The sequence below is a fragment of the Stigmatopora nigra genome, chromosome 1, assembly GCF_051989575.1.
Source record: "Stigmatopora nigra isolate UIUO_SnigA chromosome 1, RoL_Snig_1.1, whole genome shotgun sequence".
NCBI lineage: Eukaryota > Metazoa > Chordata > Actinopteri > Syngnathiformes > Syngnathidae > Stigmatopora > Stigmatopora nigra.
In genome coordinates, this window is record NC_135508.1 from 22,941,384 (window position 1) to 22,963,909 (window position 22,526).

The 22,526-nt window shown below is 38.3% G+C and overlaps 2 protein-coding genes and 1 long non-coding RNA gene across 4 annotated transcripts; all 3 read right to left on the reverse strand.

Annotated features, from left to right (window-relative positions):
• Positions 1–1,827: 1,827 nt before the first annotated feature.
• On the reverse strand, positions 1,828–3,602 carry LOC144207353 (uncharacterized). Its single transcript, XM_077732786.1, has one exon. The coding sequence runs from the start codon at positions 3,250–3,252 to the stop codon at positions 2,629–2,631; it is 624 nt and encodes a 207-aa protein (XP_077588912.1). The 5' UTR covers positions 3,253–3,602; the 3' UTR covers positions 1,828–2,628.
• Positions 3,603–4,722: 1,120 nt separating this feature from the next.
• LOC144206169 (uncharacterized) lies at positions 4,723–7,146 on the reverse strand. The gene is made up of 3 exons (XR_013328307.1): positions 6,947–7,146; positions 6,713–6,868; positions 4,723–6,631 (listed from the first exon to the last, which is right to left on the reverse strand). It is a non-coding gene; the product is annotated as an uncharacterized LOC144206169 (long non-coding RNA).
• A 1,998-nt stretch (positions 7,147–9,144) lies between these two features.
• Positions 9,145–19,507, reverse strand: tbc1d22b (TBC1 domain family, member 22B). 2 transcript variants are annotated; one of them, XM_077725827.1, is made up of 14 exons: positions 19,218–19,507; positions 17,039–17,095; positions 16,630–16,822; positions 15,343–15,460; positions 14,996–15,163; positions 14,832–14,902; positions 13,275–13,403; positions 13,127–13,192; positions 11,897–12,011; positions 11,544–11,650; positions 11,408–11,483; positions 10,997–11,124; positions 10,709–10,804; positions 9,145–10,339 (listed from the first exon to the last, which is right to left on the reverse strand). In XM_077725827.1, the coding sequence occupies exons 1-14, from the start codon at positions 19,271–19,273 to the stop codon at positions 10,211–10,213; spliced, it is 1,509 nt and encodes a 502-aa protein (XP_077581953.1). In that variant the 5' UTR covers positions 19,274–19,507; the 3' UTR covers positions 9,145–10,210. The 2 variants fall into 2 exon arrangements, with proteins under 2 accessions (XP_077581953.1, XP_077581963.1); XM_077725837.1 differs by lacking the exon at positions 17,039–17,095 and having other exon boundaries at positions 19,218–19,506.
• Between the last annotated feature and the right edge of the window lie 3,019 nt (positions 19,508–22,526).

Here is a 22,526-nt window from a genome sequence, read left to right on the forward strand (position 1 = left end):
GACTACTGCCCCTTTAGGATTTGGACACCCATTACAATCTTATACTATGTCACAGGATTCTAAAATTTAGCTTTCCTTTCCAATTTCTACACAGTATTCAAATTAATAGAGCATAAAGGCTTTACTAAAAAACAAAGTTTATTACAGAATGTGCAAAAATTGATTTCATGAATTGCCTTTATTATAGATTTTTATCTCTTATTCTTTAATGTGATGTCTATTTCCTTAAATTGTTCATGTTTTCTTCTTTTTGCATTGACATTTATTTGTTTGCAAAGCCTATTGGAATCTTTTTATTATAATAATAAGCTCTGGGGTCCTGGGTTCAAATCCAGGTCAGTTCACCTGTGTGGAGTTTACATGTTCTACCTGGGCCTGTGTGGGATTCCTCCGGGTACTCCAATTTCCTCCCACATTCCAAAAACATCCATGGTAGGCTGATTGGACACTGTAAATTGCCCCTAGGTATGGATGTGAGTGTGCATGGGTGTCTGTCTCCCTGTGCCCTGCGATTGGAAGGCCACCGATTCATGGTGTACCCGCCCGCACGAAGTCAGCTGGGATAGACTTCAGCACCCCCCGTGACCTTAACGAGGATACTGATTGTGAAGGCCTTGAGGCAGATTTCTGACCTTGGCAACAAATAATGGCTGTAATGTGATTGGTTAAATGCTTCAATATGAAAACAAGTATTGATGGACAAAATATAATATACGATTAAGATATTTCTTAGGCCAGCAAAGAAGGCCTTGAAGGCCCTAACGGCCCGCCACTGCTCTAAGAAACCCAAGGCCTAATATTCTGTTGGTACAGATCAACTGAGACTAGCTCCTGGCCACAGTTCAAAATTGGACATTAAAAGAATTGTTTTGTGTGTCTTTCACATTAATGTCCATGATTAGAAGACTGGTTTAATCTGCATAGTAGCCTGTTCATTTCATTTCCATTTTCAACATTGCTTATATTTGTCAGGGTTTAGAAGGAAGATGTTGACCCCGAGTCTGAAATGTCAATCATTACTTCGAGTTTGGGTCGGGCCTGGCTTCTCTCTCGCTGAAAAAAAAATACTATACTAAAACTGTGTGTGGTCTCTCTCACTGACTTTTAAAGTGGATAAATGTTATTAAAAATGCATACTAAAACTGTGTGGATACTAAAACAAGGAATACTTGTTAGTATCGGTAAGAGTGAGATTTGTAAAATTGATTGTGAGATATGCTTACATTGGCTTTGCTGAGTTTAGTCAATGTGGTGCCTTGCTCTCCTACGAGAGCAAAAACACTAGCACCTCCACACCGAGCAGGCATTTAAACAGTTGAAAACGTCAAACATCTATATTATCATATTAAAGGTCAAAATGTTTAGTCTTTTTTTTAAACTTAGATTTCATTACAAAAGACAGGCTTGAATCTGTTATCATGAATCACCTCTTCCTCCCGACTATGAGTTAGGAGTCCTGAGTCCTCCCCAAAGAAAAATGAAATTTCGGGTTGTTTGTTTCGGGCTCGGGCCTGCAAATCAAGTTGATTCCTTGGATTTGGTTCAAGTCTGATTTTTTTTTACGACGGTTATTATCTCTAGGCCTATTGCAGGAAGGCTGAGGTACAACACTCATTCAAAATTGAATTGAAATGTTGAAGCATCTAATTAACTGTTTCATATTCACCAAATTAGTAGACAAGTAACACCTTCTGAAAACATTTTAATGACTGCTGCATAGAACAAACAAATGCAACATAATTTTGAAAATTGTGTAAAAAAATAATAATAATTACACACCAGCGGTTTGAACTGTAGATATTTTGAATAAAGCAAAGTCATACAATGTTAGGTTGGAATATCACACAAAGTGTGGCATGTCTGTCAAAGCTGTGACTCAAATGATATATAAAAATATCACAGAACAATTCTTACGCATTTTCCTGGAATTTCCACATACCTATATTCAAATATAAAGATGCATCAAACATATCAGAAAAAACCTGAAAGATGAATATATATCTCACCGGTCCATGTAAAAGTTATCTTCACAAAAGCTTGAAATATCACTATAATGTGCTCCTTATCCTCTCTTCACAGTCACAAATGCTAAAATGAATTCTCAACATAGTGGTTTTGTCTTTTGGTGATTTATAAAGAACGAAAGTTTGGTAAAGACTATCTTTTTTAACATTCCTACCAAACATAATTCAATAATTTGTGTGTGCACTTGGACACTGCATTATCTAACATGACATATTCAGTCCGTCATGGTAACTATCCACCATCAATGGCAGCCAAAATAAAGGTTGATCAAATCCGAAGGATATTGATCTGTTTCTTTGGTCTCAGTGTTGTTACAATATGCTAAAGTTACAGTTATATTCAATAAAACAACAAATTATTACAGCAGATTTGGTTTGTTTATCCCACGATTGGGTTATGTTGGTGCGCTTTGGACCATAGTCTATAATTCTAAAATAGCACTGAATAATAAGGTTAAGCATAATCTCAAGAGCACCTTATAGTGCTATCGACCATAACCTGGTAAAAACACCTAGCATTTTTGATTTTTTTTACCTCTTTCCACCCACTGACCCCAAAATTACAAGACTGCCTCTGGCCTGAGATTTTTAAACCTTCTGTGACTCAATCAGCCTTTTCATCATTGGATTGCAGGTGCTCCTGACAGTGTTGCAGGAAAGAGTCCAGTGCTGTGAAACCCTCTTGACAGGGCATGCAGTGATAGAAGCGCTGCCTGAGAGACCCCGGCTGCTCAAAGGTGTCCATGTCTTCCGTGCACAAGCTGCACTCTCGCCTCACCGTGGCTGTGTCATGGAGCTCCACGTGTTGCTTCAACTTTGACTGGAGGGAAAAAATCTGAGTGCAGGAGGGGCAAGGAAACTCCCCGCAAACCTCAACATCTTTCTTTTTCTTGGGTCTCCCCGGGCCAGCTCTTACAGTCTTGCCCTGCGTCAGACTGCTTTTAACCTTATCATTGGAAACGTGGCCTGTCAATTTGCTGTCATTTCCTGTTGCCGGTCGACATGAAGAGGCTCCGTAGTGTGCATTCAAAGAAAGATGATGGAGGAAGAGCTTGCCACATTTTTTGCAAGGATAGGCACTTTTCCGCCTGCGTTTGCCTGATGCGGGCTGTGTTTCACCTAGCGACATTTTCTTCCCATACGCTTTCATATTGTGCTTTTCTTTCCTGTGCATGACGAGTTTCGAGGTGCGTCGAAAGACAACGCTGCCAGAAGCTTCGCTCATCATTTGCTTTTAGTAGATCCTCAACATGGTCAGATGCTACCTGAGATTGGACTCCTTGCATCGCCGTTTACCAGCGTCTGTGTTGTTGAACAGAACGTGGTCAATCTATGCCATCCAGTCTCGATGTTATGTTTCTGGTGTGGCTGGATGTCTTCTGGGAAATCGTGGGACTACATCCATCCTCTTGCTGTGAATACAGGATCAAAAACATAATCAGAGACGAGGACGATCTCTAAGAAACAGAATTCATTCAATTGAATGATGTTATTGTCATTATACAAGTATAATGAGATTCAAAGCTTTCTCCACGGAGTGCACAGAAAACAACAACAAATAGATTAAAGCAGCACGTGGAAAAACGTACCACAACCACCGGCTTTTAAAGCCTTCCATATAACAGTACACATTTTATTTGAACTCACAAGACATGAAAAATATTGAGTATGAAAACTCGCGAAGAAAGCTGCGAGTTTAATGACCAAGGTGAGCACATTGCCATAACTAGCATGCAGCTAACGCTAGCCTTACAGTACACACGTTGAAATAAACAGCGCAGTATTAAACAAAGCACAACTTACCTTAACACCCAAATTACGTGCAGTTTCACAGATGAATAGGCCGAAAGAACAAACTGTCATACGAAATGAATTGCAAAATGAGCAGATGTTTTTTTTTATTTGGGAGAGCAACGCTAACGCTACAACAAACCTGGATGCAAAGTTTGAGTGGGCAATACTATATGAAATGATATCTCTACGTCATGCCACTCTTATCCAATCAGAACGGAGTACAGTGCTCTAGTCCAGTCGTGTGCTGTGTGCAATGTTCAGGTGTCCCCCGGGGAAATGTAATAAATCATACAAAGTAATATTCAGAGAGAGAAAATAATATGAATATAATGAGATTAAAATTGAACTATTACCAGGTTAAAATAAAAATATATAAACGTTAAATTATAGATGATACATTCATCAATTTTAGGTGACTTTAGGTCAGTGTGAAAAAATAGATTTTGGAATAATTTTTGAGATTTATGCGATTCCTGCAGTTACCACGTTGATGAAAATGACTATTATCAATATAGGCGACATAGCTTTAAATTAAAATATTTCAAATGGTGGTATCCCTTGAGAGTTTTCCAATGCAAAGCGTGGAGCAGCTCAAACAAGTTTGGGAAACACTGCTCTTGTCTAGTTGGCTGAACCCATTGGTTGCCATTGACGGCGCTAAACGTACAATCCATTGCAGCCTCTCCTAATAAAATGGATTGGACGTCAATAGCACTGCATTGAGCATTCACGGCCAGTAAAACCCAGTTTTCAATAACAGGCAATGAGATCATTTGACCATTCTGACAGTACTTTAGTTATTGTTAGACATTAAGTTTTAACATCTGACTCCAATTCCTGAATCTCTCTTATCGCGTCTAACAATGGAGCGTATTCAGCATCGGGGGAGACAGACCTGGGTAGAGCGGTTTAATCCACAGATGATTTATTTCTGACAAATTGATCGATACAGAGTACACACATTATTATAAGGGGAACCTCCCGTTCGCGTGGTAATCAAGTTAAAAACAAGTGTTTAATCATACAGTAGTAATGTATAAAAATGAACCAGCTGTAATAAAATATATGAGTAAGATATGTCATAGTCTTCATTAGATTACACGGTTAAAATATATATGTATAATAGTACACGTAGTACACATATATGTATAATAGTAATACAGAATAAACCCAACACATAGTCTTCATTCCCTCTCTTGGTCTCCCAAAGAGACCACACCAACAAACAACACACAGTTTAGTAAGAAGAGAAACGAAGAAGCACTACATTAGTGTATCCATGAACACAAGATCAGCGGGGGACTGCAGAGGGGGCAGTTTTGAGCAACTGAGCATACTGACCTTTAGGGAGTGCTTTCACTTCCTTATCGATCAAACGGACAATCAGAGTACGAGCTAAGGGGATGATACAACAGCCACAAAGAATAAATAAAGCAGTGAACACAGAAAGAAATACGATAACTCCGCTCACCAAACCTTCCCAGGCACCGAAATGATTCTCGCTTTGGTCCCAGGTTGAGGTGGCCACACCTGAATTGTCTGCCATCTCCTTAGTCAGGGTTCGGAGGTCTTCTAAGGCTTTGGTGAGATGTCCATTTGGAGGAGTGTTATTAGGGATGAAAGTGCAACAGGCATAACCAAAGATAGCACACACACCACTGTTTGCAGCCAATATCATGTCTAATGCTATACGATCTTGAAAAGCCATAAGAGATGTTGCCGCTAACTGTTTATGTACCGCCTTAAACGGCTCAACAGTGCAATTGCCAAGTCGTTGGACATTGTAATGAACGTATTTAATGCGATCAACATTTTTGTTAGGGGTGACCCAATTCAGAATACCTTCGAATAAGGCTGAAACGTGATCAACCCGTTTATACTCATCAGGAATGCCACGTGGGTCGCCTATGGCGTCAATATAGATGGGGTCGGAGTTACCCATCCAGGTGTGTGATGCTCTCTTATTGCGATGCAAGACATAATTCAGGTTTGAAGGTAATCGTATTTCAGTTGTGAAATCCACTGGGGAAACAGAAATCGGAAGCAACAAAGACACCAAAGAACACACACCAGAAGCATTTGAGGGTAATCTATCATACAATATATCGCTTCCACACCATAACCAGATATCAGCTCGGGATAAGGGGTGTGGTACGGGAAAAGACATATTTACTACACACCAGTCAGACGGAATGCTTCCCAATGATTTTCCAGTCCCGTTTAATTTGAGACAGGTAAAATCTTGACGGGCTACTGATTTGTAAAAAATTGGTTTTTCTTTTTCCTCTTGGGCAAGTGGAAATATCGAATCGTAATTAGAACACTTAAATGTCGGATTGGTGTTTTTTAGGAGGTCCACAATACATTCATTGTCGACTGGGGCCGAAACAATGCGGAGTACAGGTCGAGCACCCATACACACCAGACAATCATCTTGGCTTTTGCTGGCAGCTTGCTCTGCCATTAACAGCCAATTGTTAGATATTGCTGTAATACCTGTAGTCATTCTAAACCAATCGTCCACTGACAATTTTCCATGGATTATGCCAACTTCACTTGATTTAAGGGATACGATTGCCCGAGTCACCTTGTCAGTTTCCTCTTGAGTAGTACTGTATAACATAAACATGTGGAGTGCTACTAAAAAAAATAACAAGAGAAAAATTAAAACAATAATCAATAAGCAAACACATCCTGTACCCCACTTCGCTCCCTTGGACTGGGATAAGCCCAGTCCAGACCAGGAACTAGATGTCATGTTTAGATGTATGTGTCCTGTCCCCGAGAGAATCAAAGTCTGCCTTTGGAAGATCCTGTGGTGGAATGTGTGGTTATGGGTTAGGTGGATCAACGGGTCTAATTTTGGGAATAATGAAACAACTTCTGTCCCTTACGTTCAAGTTGAACCGCCTTTGATGTACGAGCAGTCACTTTGAAGAGACCTGTCCACCTGGGCTCCGACCACGTCCAGGATAGAACCTTGAGAAGAGGGTTGAGACGGTGGATTCCTTCTGTGGGTGATCACGTGCAGCTGCAGCAGCCTCCTGTACCTGTGAAGAAATACTAGATACCAGAAAATGCAATTGAACTGAATATGCTGCATGCAACAGATCGGGTAAGGAACCTACCTCTTCATATGAGGTGAGTGAGGAAGTTTGAGTAGGAGCTGACAAATTGATCCATACAGAGCTACGGGTCGCCCCCACTCCAAACATAAGCCAGCTGAGCGTCTCTGTACACAGTGGAGGATGAGAGAGACAATGTCTAAACCCAAGTTTGCCCAGTTATAATACAAAAATGAATATTCATTAGCTGATTAACAATAAGATGGTGACTGGTCCACGACTGTCTTGAAGGGTGGCTCCTTTGGGGTTTTCCACTGCTCCTTATCTCCACTGGCCTTGGAGCTCCACTCTGCTCGACTCCTTATCTCCGCTGGCCTTGGAGGTCCATTCAGCTGGCACTGTATGGGAGCTGTCTGTAAACAACCCCACAAGGATCTCAGACAGAGAGCCTTTGCTCATTGTACAAGCATTATGTCAGGTTTAAGACCATATACATTCAATAATATCGGAGCAGAGGAAACACACAGCCAGTCGTGATGAGAATTTAACCCACTTCATATGAAGGAGGAAGCCAGAATAGCCAGAGCAGGAAGATGTGTCCATCTTCCCGAATGACCGTTTGGAATTCCTGGCAACTCCCCACAGACAAACTGGTTTTATTAACACAGGATCATGTTACAGAGACAAACTTAAGGCGGGGAGGTGAACAAAGAAATGGGGGTGTTGTGATAGATAACACCCCCCTCTAACTAAAAGGAGTCATGATGGGAGTTACCACAAGGTCGTGTAAAATTCTATTCCAGTGACTACACTATATAAACCAAAAGACATAATAATAATAAACATAAAATACATTCATACTTCACACATTATTATAGGGGAACCTTCCATTCACAAGTTAAAAACGAGTTAAAAGTGTTTAGTCATACAGTAGTAATATATAAAAATGAAGCAGCTGTAATAAAATATCAGTAAAATGTGTCAGTCTTCATTAGATATGGTTAAAATGTCATAGTTTTCATTAGCTTATATGGTTAAAATGTCAGTTTTCATTATGAATTCATTTCTTCATCAATCCGTTAATAGGAAAAAAAAAGACCACAAAGACAGAAAGGTTGGCCAAATGATCAATCGTTTAATATAAACAAGTAACACTACAGCTTAGAACTGTAATAATTAAATTATTTCTTTAAGGCATTAGTACATGTCTGCCGACTTAAACAGCCAGTGTGTTGACCCCAAATAAAGATTCGGCATTCATTGAACAGAAAGACATTCATGAAAAAATTTTGATTTGGTCAGGAGATAACAGAACATAAAGACAAAAAAAAAAGGAATGAACAATACCTCAATGGTAGACAATGCGGGAGAAATTGTACCTGAATGAATAACACTCATTGGTAGCGAACATAATTTAGCATAAAGACAATTCAATCAAAACTGATTCATTCATTTAGATAGAAAAGTATGATGAGCACCTGAATGAAATAAATCATTGTAGTGAACTGAAATTAGAAAAGACAAGTGATTTATTTACACACAAAAAAATTTGTATTCAACAGCTGCCAAAAAAAAGCCAGGCACTCTTCCACGCTTGACCTAAAACTGACTGACATAAATGTAGATCAACATTTTAGCTGAAGAAATAACACAATATTTAATGGAGATTAAGTTAACACTGGTCTAAAACTTTTAAACAAAATTAAAATTTGCCATTATCAAACGATCTTTTGCAATGCCAATGAATGAGACAACAAATTACCTGTCCCCATTCTCTAAGATACCAGAATAAACAGGCCGAAAAATAAAAAAGACAGAAATATTTGTAACGCCATTTAACGACAGGATTACTACAGTACGTTACAAAGGTATTGTTGCAAACACTGAGAACTACACCACTTGCCGTGTCTGAGTCAGGTAAAATTGGACTTTATTTCAAGTATAAATTAAATCATTAATTAGTATTCTACAAAAAAGGTTGTCTAAATCACTTGAAGTCCAATTGTATTAAAATGTCAAATCAAGAGTTGATGTATTGTATATGACATTTTGTGAGGCATTAATTTCTGAAACTGTCTATATACATGCGCATGTCACATACTTTTGGAACACATTTTGGAAAGTTAAACTTATATCTGGTGTAGGCATACTTGTTTTGTTTAATGTACAAGTTAAACACCACCTATGGAATATAATTGTTAAATAGCTAAGTGAAATTGAGTTGAAAGTTTTTTTCCCCCTTCCAGTCTTTTTAAAAAGCCTCAGAATGAAAAAGACGGAATGCCCAAATATTCACTTTTTTTTGCAATACTGATTTTTTTTTTTAGTTTTCCATTGTAAAGTAATACCCATAAAATGACAAGAAAGAAACAGTTGTACCAGTTCACGCTGTGAGATCAATCTACCGGATGTAAAGAATTATTTCCCTGTTAATCTAACTCAAACTAAAACCCAACTAATGATTTTCTTGTACGTCAAACTCAAAACACAAATCTCAGAGACATTAAAATAACACTAAATGTGACATGAATTGTACATTATAATGACTCCAAAGTAATAATTATTAGAACATACAATTTAAAACCAAAGTTTCAGATCAATCATAAAATCAAATCAAACGAAACAAGTGCTCAAAATACATTAAGTTGGTGATCTACATTCCATTTAGTGGCCATAAAAAACATACGTAATCACCACATAACCAAAAAATGCTGTCTGATGCAATTATCTATGTGAAATTTAACATCCATTTTAGTCCACTATAGTACTTCTAATTTGTATACTGTAATGCAATAAGGTTCAAATTCGAAAAAAAAATCCTTACCTTGAGATGTAGATGAACTTCTCATTTTGATTAGCTGATTGTACATTGCAGATCATATTGATCATTTGTCCATTTTTTTACACTAGTTAGGAGTGACAAAGGCTAATTACTTTTTCTTCTAAAACACTTCAGCGTTAATCTTTTTTTTAATGTATAAGACATCCTACTATGTTAGCTCATATGCAGTATGTCTTAAACGCATAAATAAAAAAAAATCTGTAAAAATATAATCTGTATATCCTCTTGGATTAAAAGGATGAAATTGTCCTGAAAGTATACCGAGAAAAATAATCAATAGTTAATGGCATGACTGGGGCAAAATGAAAGGGGTGTGAGTGTTTATGTGGTTCTATACTGTAACAGTCCAGTGTTAAAATGCAACAGGAAAAAAAGGAAAATGGAAAACATGTTTTCACCATTAAATCCAGTTTGACCTTCGTCACCAGCATGTCATTGGGCCCTTTTTGCGGGATAATCTTTCAGGAGCATTTTTTTTGCTGTCCCTATCTCTTGTAGTGGCTGGGTGCATCTGCAAACATGTACTTCAGTCTATAAGCCTCTGCCAGAAGAAGGCCAACCTCTTCGTTCCCCCAGTGGATTGTAGGAAGGTTCTGCAGTAGTATTAGAAGGCCCTAGGAAAAAGAAAAAAAACAACAATTCCGAATTCAGAGAGAAATTGCATCATTATGAAATTTAGCCAGGGTAGGCCTGTTTACTAACTAAGACTAGTACTTCAGTATAAACCAATTTAACTTAAAAACAATGATCTTTTACAATTTCATCACATTTCTTGGTTTCATTTTTAGATTTAATATATGCCACGTTGCATACAGTTTTTTTTTTATATCGCTTAATCGGGGGAATTTTCATCATTAATAAGGGGAACAATTGGCTGAGGTTGACAGGTATGACAATGTTATACTTCACAGTCAGAATAATTGGTCTTGGTGTCTTGAGAATTTTAAGTAATAAGGTATTTCACAAAAAATTGGGATGCATACCTGAAAGTCAACCATGGAAAGAATTTCTTTGCGCCACTCAATGAGGAAAGCAGCGCAAACATACAAGTGAAAGTGTGAAAAGCCGTCTGCTTCCGCCTATTGGAGAAACAATGTAAAAAATCATCATCTGAAGCAGACATTCAATAACAGTCAGTCATTTCATCAATTAAGGAGGCGAACATGTTATCCACTCTTCCCACATGTCACTGTCCAATTATTTCAACAAATGGATTTATTTGTACATTCTCAACTCGATGATCTATGACAAATTCATGAAGATGAAACTACCTGGTATGTATCCCATAGGCGGATAGTGCAGCGCAATGGCAGCTCTCTCATCAACAGATTGTTCATCCACCGGAAAGCAAATTGGAGATATTCCACTTCATACTTTTTCAAATGGCTGTCGATGTGCTCTGAAAACATAAACAGACAAAGTGAACTTTCATTGTGACTAAAGAATACAGTAATACCTTGACATACGAGTACACCGTCATACAAGCGGTTTGAGATACAAGTAAAATTTCTATGTATATGTGTGTAACCGTGTGTGTGTGTAAGTGTGTGTATATCTGTGTATGTGTGTATGTGTATGCGTGTACATGTACACGTATATGTATATGTATATGTATATGTATATGTATATGTATATGTATGGGAAATATGTATTTGTATATGTATATGTATATAACCTCTTACCATCGATACGAACGACAAGCTCCTCTAAAGCTTTCACTTTGTTCTGGATTCCCGGCTGGGCAAAGGTGTAATTGTCCTGAAAGACAAAAAAATGTCACAAACCAAGCACATTTTAAGAAATTGAGTGCATGCAGACCTGTATTCCATCCAGCAGTTTGCTCATACACCAAAAGGTGTCAGCCTCAATGTTTCTCTGAATTTCCAGAGAAAGAGCAGCCACTTCAAAGTTCTCCATGTCCTCCACTAAAAGAGCAAACAAATATTATCCAAATATTCCCTCATATTAAATACAATGCAAGCATGTTATTCCCAAAGAGTTTTTAGAGACTAGAAATACTGGAAATTTAAAGAATGGTCAGAAAAACAATCTTGGAACATTCCATAGAATAGGTCAATTGGAAACAGCTGAGTGTCTTTTATCTATCTTTTACACACATCTTTTGGAAATGTGGGTAACTTTTTTTTCAAAATTTCTCACGGGTGACTTACTGACAAACTCGGAAAGGAAGACAACAAAAAACGGTGTGACAAGATCGTTGATCCCCTGGACATAACCGCTTGCCGGGTGTCGGATAGCCCAGATGAAGAGAATACGCTCGAATACCTGGACAAAAAAACAGAGATTATTAAACTAATATCTGAAATATCCTAAATATGTTTGTGTCAGAAGCTGGACTTCATATAAAACGCTTTGGTATACCATAGCTGTGGCCGTTGCGAGACAAACTTGACGACATACAGGGAGTCATCGACTTAAGACTGAGTTCTGTTTCTATGTGGGAGACGTAACACGGATTTCCGCTCGAGTCGGATTTTACGGTCAAAGTCGGAATTTATGTCAACATACATTAAAATAAAAAATAAGATGCTGTACTTAATATTATTGCTGAGAGACGGATGGAGATTTAGGGTTTTCATTGGTTTATTTGCAGAGCCTCCAAGAAGTGGAGCTGTGTGGAATGTTAAATGATTTTTATTTAATTTCTAATTTAACCATCAGCTCTATTTTCACCGGGCGTTTAACGGTGAATGTAAGCAGCCCACTCCTATAATTGGCTAATTGGCTGCCTTCAATCTATTAGCTTGTTGGACTGGTTGACAGAATAAGATAAATGGTATTTGATGAAGATGAACAATCCTCTTGGAAAAAAAAACAAAAGCCAGCGAAATTAAACTGATGTATTTATTCTTATTTATTGATATATTTACTTATTTATGACCCAATTACTTATGTCTAAAATGTATTTTTCTGTTTCTCACCCTCTTGCTGCTATGACAGTGAATTTTCCAAATACGGGATGAATAAAGTTATATAATCAAAAAATGATTTTTTTTTTAATAAAAAGATGATGTAAAACAATCCGGTTAAACTGCTCGTAATTACAGGGGAAAAAACATATTTTATTTGTGATGAAAAATGTGAAACTAATATTAATTTTTGTAGGTTTTTCTGTTCATGTAGCCATAGAAAACAATATTCAAATATTCTTCTGCATTGCTCTCCTGTTACCTTTTCTATTCTTTTAGTTAAATCTAGAAGGTCCAGCTTTCTTTTTGGGACCATAATGTGCAAAACAAAAGGGCAAAAAAGAAAAAAAAGGTACTTCCGGCACACAGACACAAGCAATCCCTATGCATTAGCTAAGCAGGAACTATGGCGTTCGACAGTAATAGGTTGAGAAAATGGCAACCCGGGGACTCGCTGTATTTAGCTGTTACCTCTTGCACTACAGGCTGTTGGAACAATGGAATCAGAGGGTTGGTCCTTGGAATGTCGATGTGAATCTACCAGAAGGAAATAATTAATATTACATTAAGAGTATTACACCATAATTTAGTTCTGCAAAGCAGCCCTGGTCAACTGTACCTGTCGGTATGTGTCTTTATAGTGCTCGTCTGTTCTGGAGTGGTAATATTGCACTATGAAGCCAAAGTATTCCTCTCGTTTCCTTTTGAGAACAAGCTCTCTGCGCTCCTCATTGGCCGGCAGGTAACCCTTTTTGGAAGAAAAGAAAGGAGAACAAAGATTTATAAGCAGTTTAAAAAATTCTAGATTATGTCATATCTGGAGAAATTGCATGTAGATGCTTTGCTCTCTTTCTTGCTAAAGCATTAGCGGTCATTGATTGGATGGATGTTTTGTCAAATTTACGTGTTTTAAGCAGAAACATCACACAACGTTTGAGATCCTTGATTTCACAATTTTCTGCTCTGAAAATTATGTCAACTCTATTAAATAAATGTACAAACATGGATCCATACATACACACAAATGTTAAGATGTCAATATTTTGGCCATTTGAAATGCATAGGGCCATATTTTTTATGCAATGTGAGGGGCAAAAAGAGTCTGTTTCCTGTGATTTTCTGAAAGGCGAGATCAGTCAATGTGTGTGGATGAGGCGTCACCCTGAAAAGGTGGACAGTAAAAGTACGAATATTGTATGTGTGGAGCTTTGCAAATCACCCAAATAATGAATAAAAACGTTGTTATTCAGGAGATGTTGGATGGAAAAACATTGTGATAAATGATACTAAAGGAAAATGAATTGGTGAAAGAAAAGAATACAGTGGTACCTCTATTTATGAATGCTTCTAATGTACGATATTTTCAGGCTACACTTTAATATGGAAATTACTGATCCAATATACAAAAATCTAAGATCCAAGGTATTCTTTTTTGACCGCCGTTCGTGATTCTAACAGGTTTTTAATTTAGTGGGCGCTTTTATCAATCCACGGCTGATATATAAAGGCATAACCCACCGACCTTTGCTCCGATATTGGAGCAGGATAAATCATTAAAAACGATGAGTCCTTGGCCTGGCCTCTTCATACTGAACGAAGAGATGAAGAGACCGTTACTCCTTTAGAATTCTATTTAAAGTAGTGTTAAATTCATAATTTTAAGTCTTTTAAATGTGTTTGTGTGCTCAGTCTATTGCCTAACATTAGCTTCCTTCTTACACTTGCACGAATAGGAAACGTTGTTGGATCTTTGTTATTCATGTTAATACATTCATTAATAATTTTCTTATCACTTTCTTTCATTTTGCTCGTTTCTCACATCTTTTATACAAAATTGAGGCCGATCATTATGAAGGGTTTAGTTGGTTGTTTTAGAACAAATTGGGGAATTTCCATATCAAGTACTGCTCTATTTTCCACATTACGAAAAAAGTGCTGGGACCAATTAATTTCATAAGTAGGGGTACCACTGTATATGTAAAATCCCAAGTTTATATTGAATTAGTCTAATTGAACTGCCGATCGACAGGTTTACACCATAACTCAAAAAGATTAAATTACATAAGTAAATAAAATAAAACCAATATTAAGAAAAAAAATAGACCCTTGTGTGAATCTGTTTTGAGAACCATACATATCCACTGTACAATACAACTATACTTAGAATGACTCTTACGGAAAGGAGCCTCCAGGTGACAGGACGGACTTCCCTTGGAATGCCTGACCAGCTGTGCTTCCGCAGCTCCTCTGAAACCAATCAGGAAGTTTGGTACATATAAGTATGTACTATTTTCTCAGCTACCATAATTCATTATCAGGTCTGTGTAGCTTGTGTCTTACCAAGGTCAGTGTTAGCACTAGCCAGCAGCTGCTTGAATTTGTCCAGGCGGCTCTTTTCCCGTACTGTCATGGGAGGTGCTCCTGATGCATTCTGGTCTGAAATGCGAGCCACCAGTGGGATGATAGGCCTGACAGGTAAAGACTTCTGCTTCTGGAGTGTGGAGCGAACTGCGGAAAGTCAGATGCACAAATGTCCACGAAGATTGTTTTGTTATGAAATGAGGAACATGAGTGTAGACTGCTGAAGCAAATGTTGTGGTTGAGGTACTGTACTCATATTCAGACCATGACAAAAGATAACATTATTCTAATGATAAAGTGGAAAATTAAATGGGTTCAATTCCCACCTGAAGGTGTGCTGAGCTGAACCTCGCTGTTTGACTTGACCACCATGCTGTTTACAAGCTTGCACTCAGTATCATCCTCTGTTGTTTTCGAAATCCCACTTTGCGTGATACCATCGTGCTTCACAAAAGACAAGAGGAATTAGGTCATCTTACAATTTGAATCATTGTAATTGAATGATTACATCAAAGATAATGACTAACAAATTACTGGGTACTCTAACTAGTAGAAGAGGTTTTCTTGACAGAGCAGAGATAATAGAGAGAAGAGACTTATAGACTACTGTTCTTTTAAACCCATGACATGAAACTGACTAACAATATCTTCTCATTAGTTCATTCATTTTCCGAACCGCTTATCCACACAAGAGTCACGGGTGGTGCTGGAGCCTATTCCAGCTAACTATGGGCACTAGGCGGGGGACACTCTGAATTGGTGGCCAGCCAATCGCAAGGCACAAGGAGATGGACAACCAATCACGCTCACACTCATAGCTAGGTGGAATTCAGAGTGTCCAACCAGTCTTGTATGCATTTTCTTGGGATGTAGGAGGGAAAAAAAGTGTGCTTTTTACATAGTTTGGCTGAGACTGAGACTAATACTCAAGTGTGACAGTTATGTTAACAGATGCCTAATTAGTCAGTTGTTCTCATTTTTTTTATTGTTGCTTTAAAGTATGTTTGTCCTTGGTTTCTGATAAAATGAAAAATTGCCCTGCCAAAAATGCAACTTTTTTTCCCCTAATCTGTATTCTTTGGCTGGTGTCACTTATACTCAGGTACAATTTATAGTCTGAAAAATACGCTGAATTACAAAAGTTTACACACAGACATCTGTTGAATGTTGTAGTTTAACTTGAAAGGAAAAAAGATTAGTTGATGTTTGGTAATAATAAACTATCAGACAGGATTCATATTTATGCTGTGTATGGGCAAATAATTTACATGAGGGGTACATACAACCTCTGGCCTTTATAATTCCGTTTGAATTTTTATTTCAAACGTGTGCTTTATCGGTGTATGTGTCAAAAACACAGTCGAATGGGAAATGTTGGATGCAAGCGTGCGTTTGACTGGTATAAGTGCTCATGATGAGAAAGATGAAAACACTTCAATTAGTGAAGTTTGAATACTCCTGCGAAATCAACACCCTTATGTATAAACTAAGAAATTTCATGCTCACGTGAAGTTTAAAACAAGTTTGTGAAGTAAGTCACCAAGTCTTTGTAAAAACAATTTACTGACTACATATGCACTCTTTCCCACTCTGGCAAAAAAACAAGCATTCACCTGTTTCTGAGGGAAGGCGGAATGCATTCCTGAAGCCAGGGAAGAAGACAGGGCTGGGCCACCAACATATTCGTCATCCTCTTCATCATCGTCAATATCCCAAGCATCATTTGTGCTCCGAGCAAACTCATGGAAGCTCGATGTCTTCTTAGATTTGGGATTATTTAACTTCAGTTTTGTGTCTTTGGGATACCTGCAAATGCAAATGTTGGAGTATTGTAATATTGATATTCACGGGTATTGCAGCTAAAATGAGAAAGACGAACAACAAAAAACACTTTTGATATTCGAAATATAAAGTGGGAAATAAATGCCTGCAGACCAAATCAAAAGAAAGGACGGGGCCAGATGAAGTTTTTTCATGCGGACATCGTGACAACATGCAGTCCATTTTGCAGTGAGCACTTACAAACGCCGCAGACATGGGTCAAGAGGTGGATGCTGTGCTCCATAAACAGGCTGTACACTGGAGAAGACCACATGTGAACGACAGACGCGTTTATACAACTTTACAGATTTTTGGTCTGTTCAGTCCGAGAGTCAGGAAGGAACGCATCTCATTAGGAATCAAAGAAAGTGGATAGACACTTAACCCGTTGCACTGTTTTTCCATTCATTGTTGTATTATTTAGCTGTTACTATCAAGAAAAAAAACTTGCAACACAGTCTTGGAACATGGGAAATAAAATTGAACAATTCAAATACATTACACCTTTTGATTTCTTCTAACCTGCGAAAGTAACTTTTTAAACTTTCATGCAACCTTTAAACACACTACCTCAATCATAAAAAACGATACATAAGTGGCATTGGTGGGCACAAAATGTTCTTATTCTGCCACAATGTCAACTTTATTTAAAGCAACTGCGATTGGCTGGCCACCGATTCAAGGTGTCCGCCGCCTCTGGCCCGGAGACAGGCGGAGGGATTGGCTACAGCACCCCCCACAACCCTAATGAGGATAAAGCGGTTCATAAAATGAGATGAGGTAAGATTTAAAGCAAAATCAAAGCCTGGCCTCTGAGATCGACGCTGACACTCAATCTGACAACAACAGAGTCTGCTGGAGTTGTTTATTTACGTAAAGGCACAAGGAGTAATAGCTATTGAGTTTGTATGTTTGGGTTTCCATTAATTCCAACCACTTCAGTGTTTATGAAACAGTGTGTATGTGTGTGTAAGTCTCAGTCAAAGACAAATGCAAGTAACACCCTCTTATTACATTGTGCCTCTCTCAGTAAATGACAGGTCACCTATAAAGATATGGCTTATCTCCTTAAAACATGTTTTTTTACTTGAGCCAAACCAATATGTCATCAGAAGAAAAGTAGTGGGAGACTACGACAAGGGGCAGCCCCGCAGCTGATTGGTTAGCGGGTCGGCGTCACAGCGGGGGCCTTGGCTCAAATCCAGGTCAGGTCCATGATCTCCCTGGGCCTGCGTGGGTTTTCTCCAGGTACTCCAGTTTCCTCCCACATTCCAAAGACACGCATGGTAGGCTGATAGGACACTCTAAATTGCCCTTAAGTATGAGTGTGGGCGTTTATGGTTGTATGTCTTCTTGTGCCCCGCGATTGGTTGGACACCAATTCATGTCCTGCCTCTGGTCCAAAGTCAGCTGGTTTTGGGGTGGGGGGGGGGGGGGGGGGGGTTCTGGAAACCCCACGCAAGCCCTGGGAGAACATGCAAACTCCACACAGGAAGATCCAAACCTGGGGTTGAACCCTCGATCTCAGAACTGTGAGGCCAAATGGGCCACTTAATAGTGGTAATAGTAATATATTAAATAAAATGACATCATTTTAATGGTAGATTATTGTTAATAATGTTTATAATGAACATTTTCCAGTTTGTAAAGGATATACAATTCTGGCAACCCCCACCTCCCAATATTTTATCATAAATGTAATGTTTTTTTTAAATAGTCTAGGTCTACATATTAAACTCACTAAGATTCTACTTTCATTTGAGCTAGGTCATCCTACATTTATATTTGTTGTTTTGTCCCCTTGCGCCCTGTCATTGACCTGAAGTCAGTTAGCATAGGCTCCAGCACCCCCAGCGACCCTACTGAGGATAAAGCGGTTCAGAGAATGAGATGAGACTACAACAATTTTCAAGATCAGCATAAATGTGATAGTGGTGGTTGGCTAATATTTAGCCAAAAGGAACCGGTTAGTCCTAGTTAGCCAGTGCTTGGGGAACGCGTCAATCCGTATGAACATTAATGTTATATCCATATGGCCGGAAAATTCACTGGTTAGTGGCAGAAAGCGCGCAAGTGAAAGCGAATGGGACAGTTCAATGAATGCTAGGGGCTATATCGGCTAATTCAGATAAATACGAGTAATGCGATGACATAAGGGGTAAAGCCTCAAGGTGAGGGAATTGATTTCCACAGCTTAGCAGCTCGCGGTTCTTCCGCAACCAATTATAAAGCATTAATACCACACGCAGAACGCGTTACACTTCAGGCTGGTGTTATGTTGCACTCCGTAGCGGACTGCTACAAGCTACACGATCCACAGAGGTCCTGTACACGACGTGTAAAACATTAGAAACGGACGTGTACGGAGAGAAAGTCTTACCTTCCGGGAACCTTTGCGTTTCTCCTCCAAAAATTGATCCTGTTCTCGGTGGCCATACTCTGTTAAGGCGTCCCCTCCTTAAGCCCACATTGACACCGGCCCCCTACACCAGGCAATGGTGAGAAAAACACTTCCGTCATCCATTTAAGATGACTCGGTTTCCCTTTGTTTTCTATTGAGCTTGTACGGACGATGGAAACGCTGTTTAGTTATAAACACGACGAAGTGGAAGATACAAGGCGGTGGAAGCCGCCATCTTGGCGCACACTGAAGCCAGACGAGCGGTTGGTGAGCATGGGGAACAGGTGCAGTGAAAGTAGCCAATGGGAGACCATGTTGTGGCGGGGCCCGGATGACGTTATAAACGGCCAGACAACAGAGAGACGCTTCCCCGACTTCCAACTTGCCAATGTGTTATTTTAACAATCAGATAAGGGTTGAAAACTTTGATAAGCAAACGTTTCAGAAAAAACCCTATCCCCGAATCACAAATTCAAAGTCATTCATAGTTGGAGAATCACATGAGTCAATTGAATTTTAGAGCTGAGACACAGTGATAAAAGCCTGTCAAGTACCAAAGGAATTACTAAAGTCAATGTGGTGTTTAAATAAGTCAAAAACCACAAATCAAAGTTATTCTTCTGCATTTTGGGGCATTTGGTGAAAGTGTCTCTCTGCGTAGTAGTAGTACTTCTGTTTTTTTTTCTTCAGGCATAGTCTGCGTTTAAAACATCTGTCCACACGATGGCAGACTTTCTTTTTACCCCCATCAAATTATCCGAGAAAACCACCGTTCACTGTTAAATGGTGGGTTTCGCCTTAAACCATTTTTTTTTACTCGCGTTAGTCTTCTAAAACAGAAAAATCAGAAAGCAAGGTTACCAAAATACCAATATCAATTTCAAGTACAAATAAATCTGCAATACAATTTACATGAGTCAAATAAATGCACAGCAACTTTCGGATCTTTGTTTCTCATTCAAATGCAAGCAAATTTATATTTTTATGTCGTGAGTCTATACTCAGTATATTTGAATTCCAGGTGCTCTCTACTGTGCGTTTGTCTAGGAAAATCACCACCAATTCTCCACTAGTCTTGACATTCTCAAGTCGGCAACAAATATCAACTGACAGTATTTATAGGTGAAGTTCAGGATTTTTTTTCTTCTTCAATTTCCCTTGGATTTTTTGTAGTATACCACATATCGCATTACATTTAGATACAATGTATTTTGAGTGACAAGGAAATAATTTGAATTTTGTGACTTTTGGCTGCTGTGATATGCTTTCAACACATCTCACACTTTTTCACTGTGACCAGGTCAATGAGGGTTGACCTTATCTCTGAAAAAGGTAGGCCCCCACTTGGTATTACTATCACTATTATAAGCCTATTGTAACATATATATATATATATATATATATATATATATATATATATATATATATATATATATATATATATATATATATATATATATATATATATATATATATATATATATATATATATATATATATATATATATATATATATATATATATATATATATATATATATATATATATATATATATATATATATATATATATATATATATATATATATATATATATATATATATATATATATATATAGCGATGCCTTCAGCAAATCAATCCAACCCTCTGAAACTATTTTATGGCTATAACACCTCTATTGTAGCTACAGCTGCAAAACATAAACAATAATCAATAATAACCTCATAGAATTGAAATATTATTTAGGAATACAGCCATATATCCCTCTTAACTGTACACAGTATCCATCCTCCTTTCTTCCTTCTTTTCTATCGCCACCAAAGCTAATGCTGAAAGTCGAGCCTGTCCTGTCGTATTTCTTATAGTTTTTATTCGATTTCGTGCTGAAAATGTCCCGGTTGTGACAGACTTGCTTGCTTTGGCGTTGTCCGACCTTTCTTAATGATGTCCAGCTTTTTTTCTTGAAAAGTCCATCTTGAAAATAGTTTTAAATCAACTCAACAATATATTTGCTTGTGCAGCTCGCTCCAGATACAGTTTGCTAGCTCTGGCTAATCCACTCTTTCACTAGCCAATCATAGTTAGTGAAGGCGATGACGTATCCTTACGCCTGCGAGAAGGCATTGTGTGGTGTTGCCAACTCAAAATCTGATTGGTTAAAGCAACAGTCATATCAACGTTTGTTTAATGCAGCAGAGCCTGCAGAACTGATTGTGAAGGCCTATAGGCAGATTTCCGACCCTGGCAACAAATAATGGCTGAAATGTGATTGGTTAAATGCTTCAATATGATAACACATCTGGAAGCAGTGCAACCAGGAGGAAAAGCAAACCCTGAAGGCCCTGACGGCCCGCCACTCCAGTTAATATATATATATATATATATATATATATATAGGCTGGAGCCTAATCCAGATGACTTTGGGCGAAAGGCAAATTACTCCCTAGACTGGTCGCCAGTCAGCCGTAGTACACACAGGGAGACAAAAAAAAAACATTTGCACTCACAATCATACCACCTTTGAGCAGGAACCAATCCCATGCTTACCCGCACAAAAGTCCGGCGAGTGAACCACTACATTATCAGGTGGCGTTTTGTAAAGTATACTGAAATAATGCATATTTTTTTCAATGTATTTAGTAGTAAAATAAAACCACTAATATCTAACTGAATAAAACAATCCCATCTTCAATTTAGTATTTGCATTCAATTTGAAATTATTACCATGGAAAGGTATTTAATTTGGACTTCATGATACATCTGTACAGTTTCAGTAGCTAATGAATTACTCAACTCTCTCCATGACATTCACATGAATGGGACCCAAGCCACATAACAAATGAAAAATAATGGAAAAGTGGTATCTCAGAGGAATGCGTACTTTGATTGGATATTACTAAATATAAGATCTGACTGGCACCTGCATCTGAACATCTGTGATTTCTCACTGATTAGACGTCAAATTGCAATTATTTTCTGTATCAATGGCACACGTTAATGAGACAATTTTTGCCAGGATCCCAGTCGGCATGCACTGTTCACGGTTTAGTATGAAAATCTGCTCTTGCTTCTCCAGAAGGCTCCGTTGATCACAGAGCAGGGCGACAGCTGCGCTACAAATCAGAGCCCATTTACTAGTGACAGAGTCATTAAAGTCTGCTCATCTCATAAAACACAATGCTCATGGTCAAATACCACTCACTCCATTCCCTCTCATAACTCAGGTTACTGGGCACACACTCATAGAGCCCATTACCATTGGCCACATTTCCTCACAAAGTTAAACTG

Coding starts and splice junctions, on each gene's coding strand:
- LOC144207353 (XM_077732786.1), bottom strand. CDS start 3,252: ATGATGAGCGAAGCTTCTGGCAGCGTTGTCTTTCGACGCACCTCGAAA.
- tbc1d22b (XM_077725827.1), bottom strand. CDS start 19,273: ATGGCCACCGAGAACAGGATCAATTTTTGGAGGAGAAACGCAAAGGTT. Junction 12,012..13,126: donor AACAGCCTGTAGTGCAAGAG/GTAACAGCTAAA, acceptor TTTTTTGTCCAG/GTATTCGAGCGTATTCTCTT. Junction 11,484..11,543: donor AACTGCTGGATGGAATACAG/GTCTGCATGCAC, acceptor TTTGTCTTTCAG/GACAATTACACCTTTGCCCA.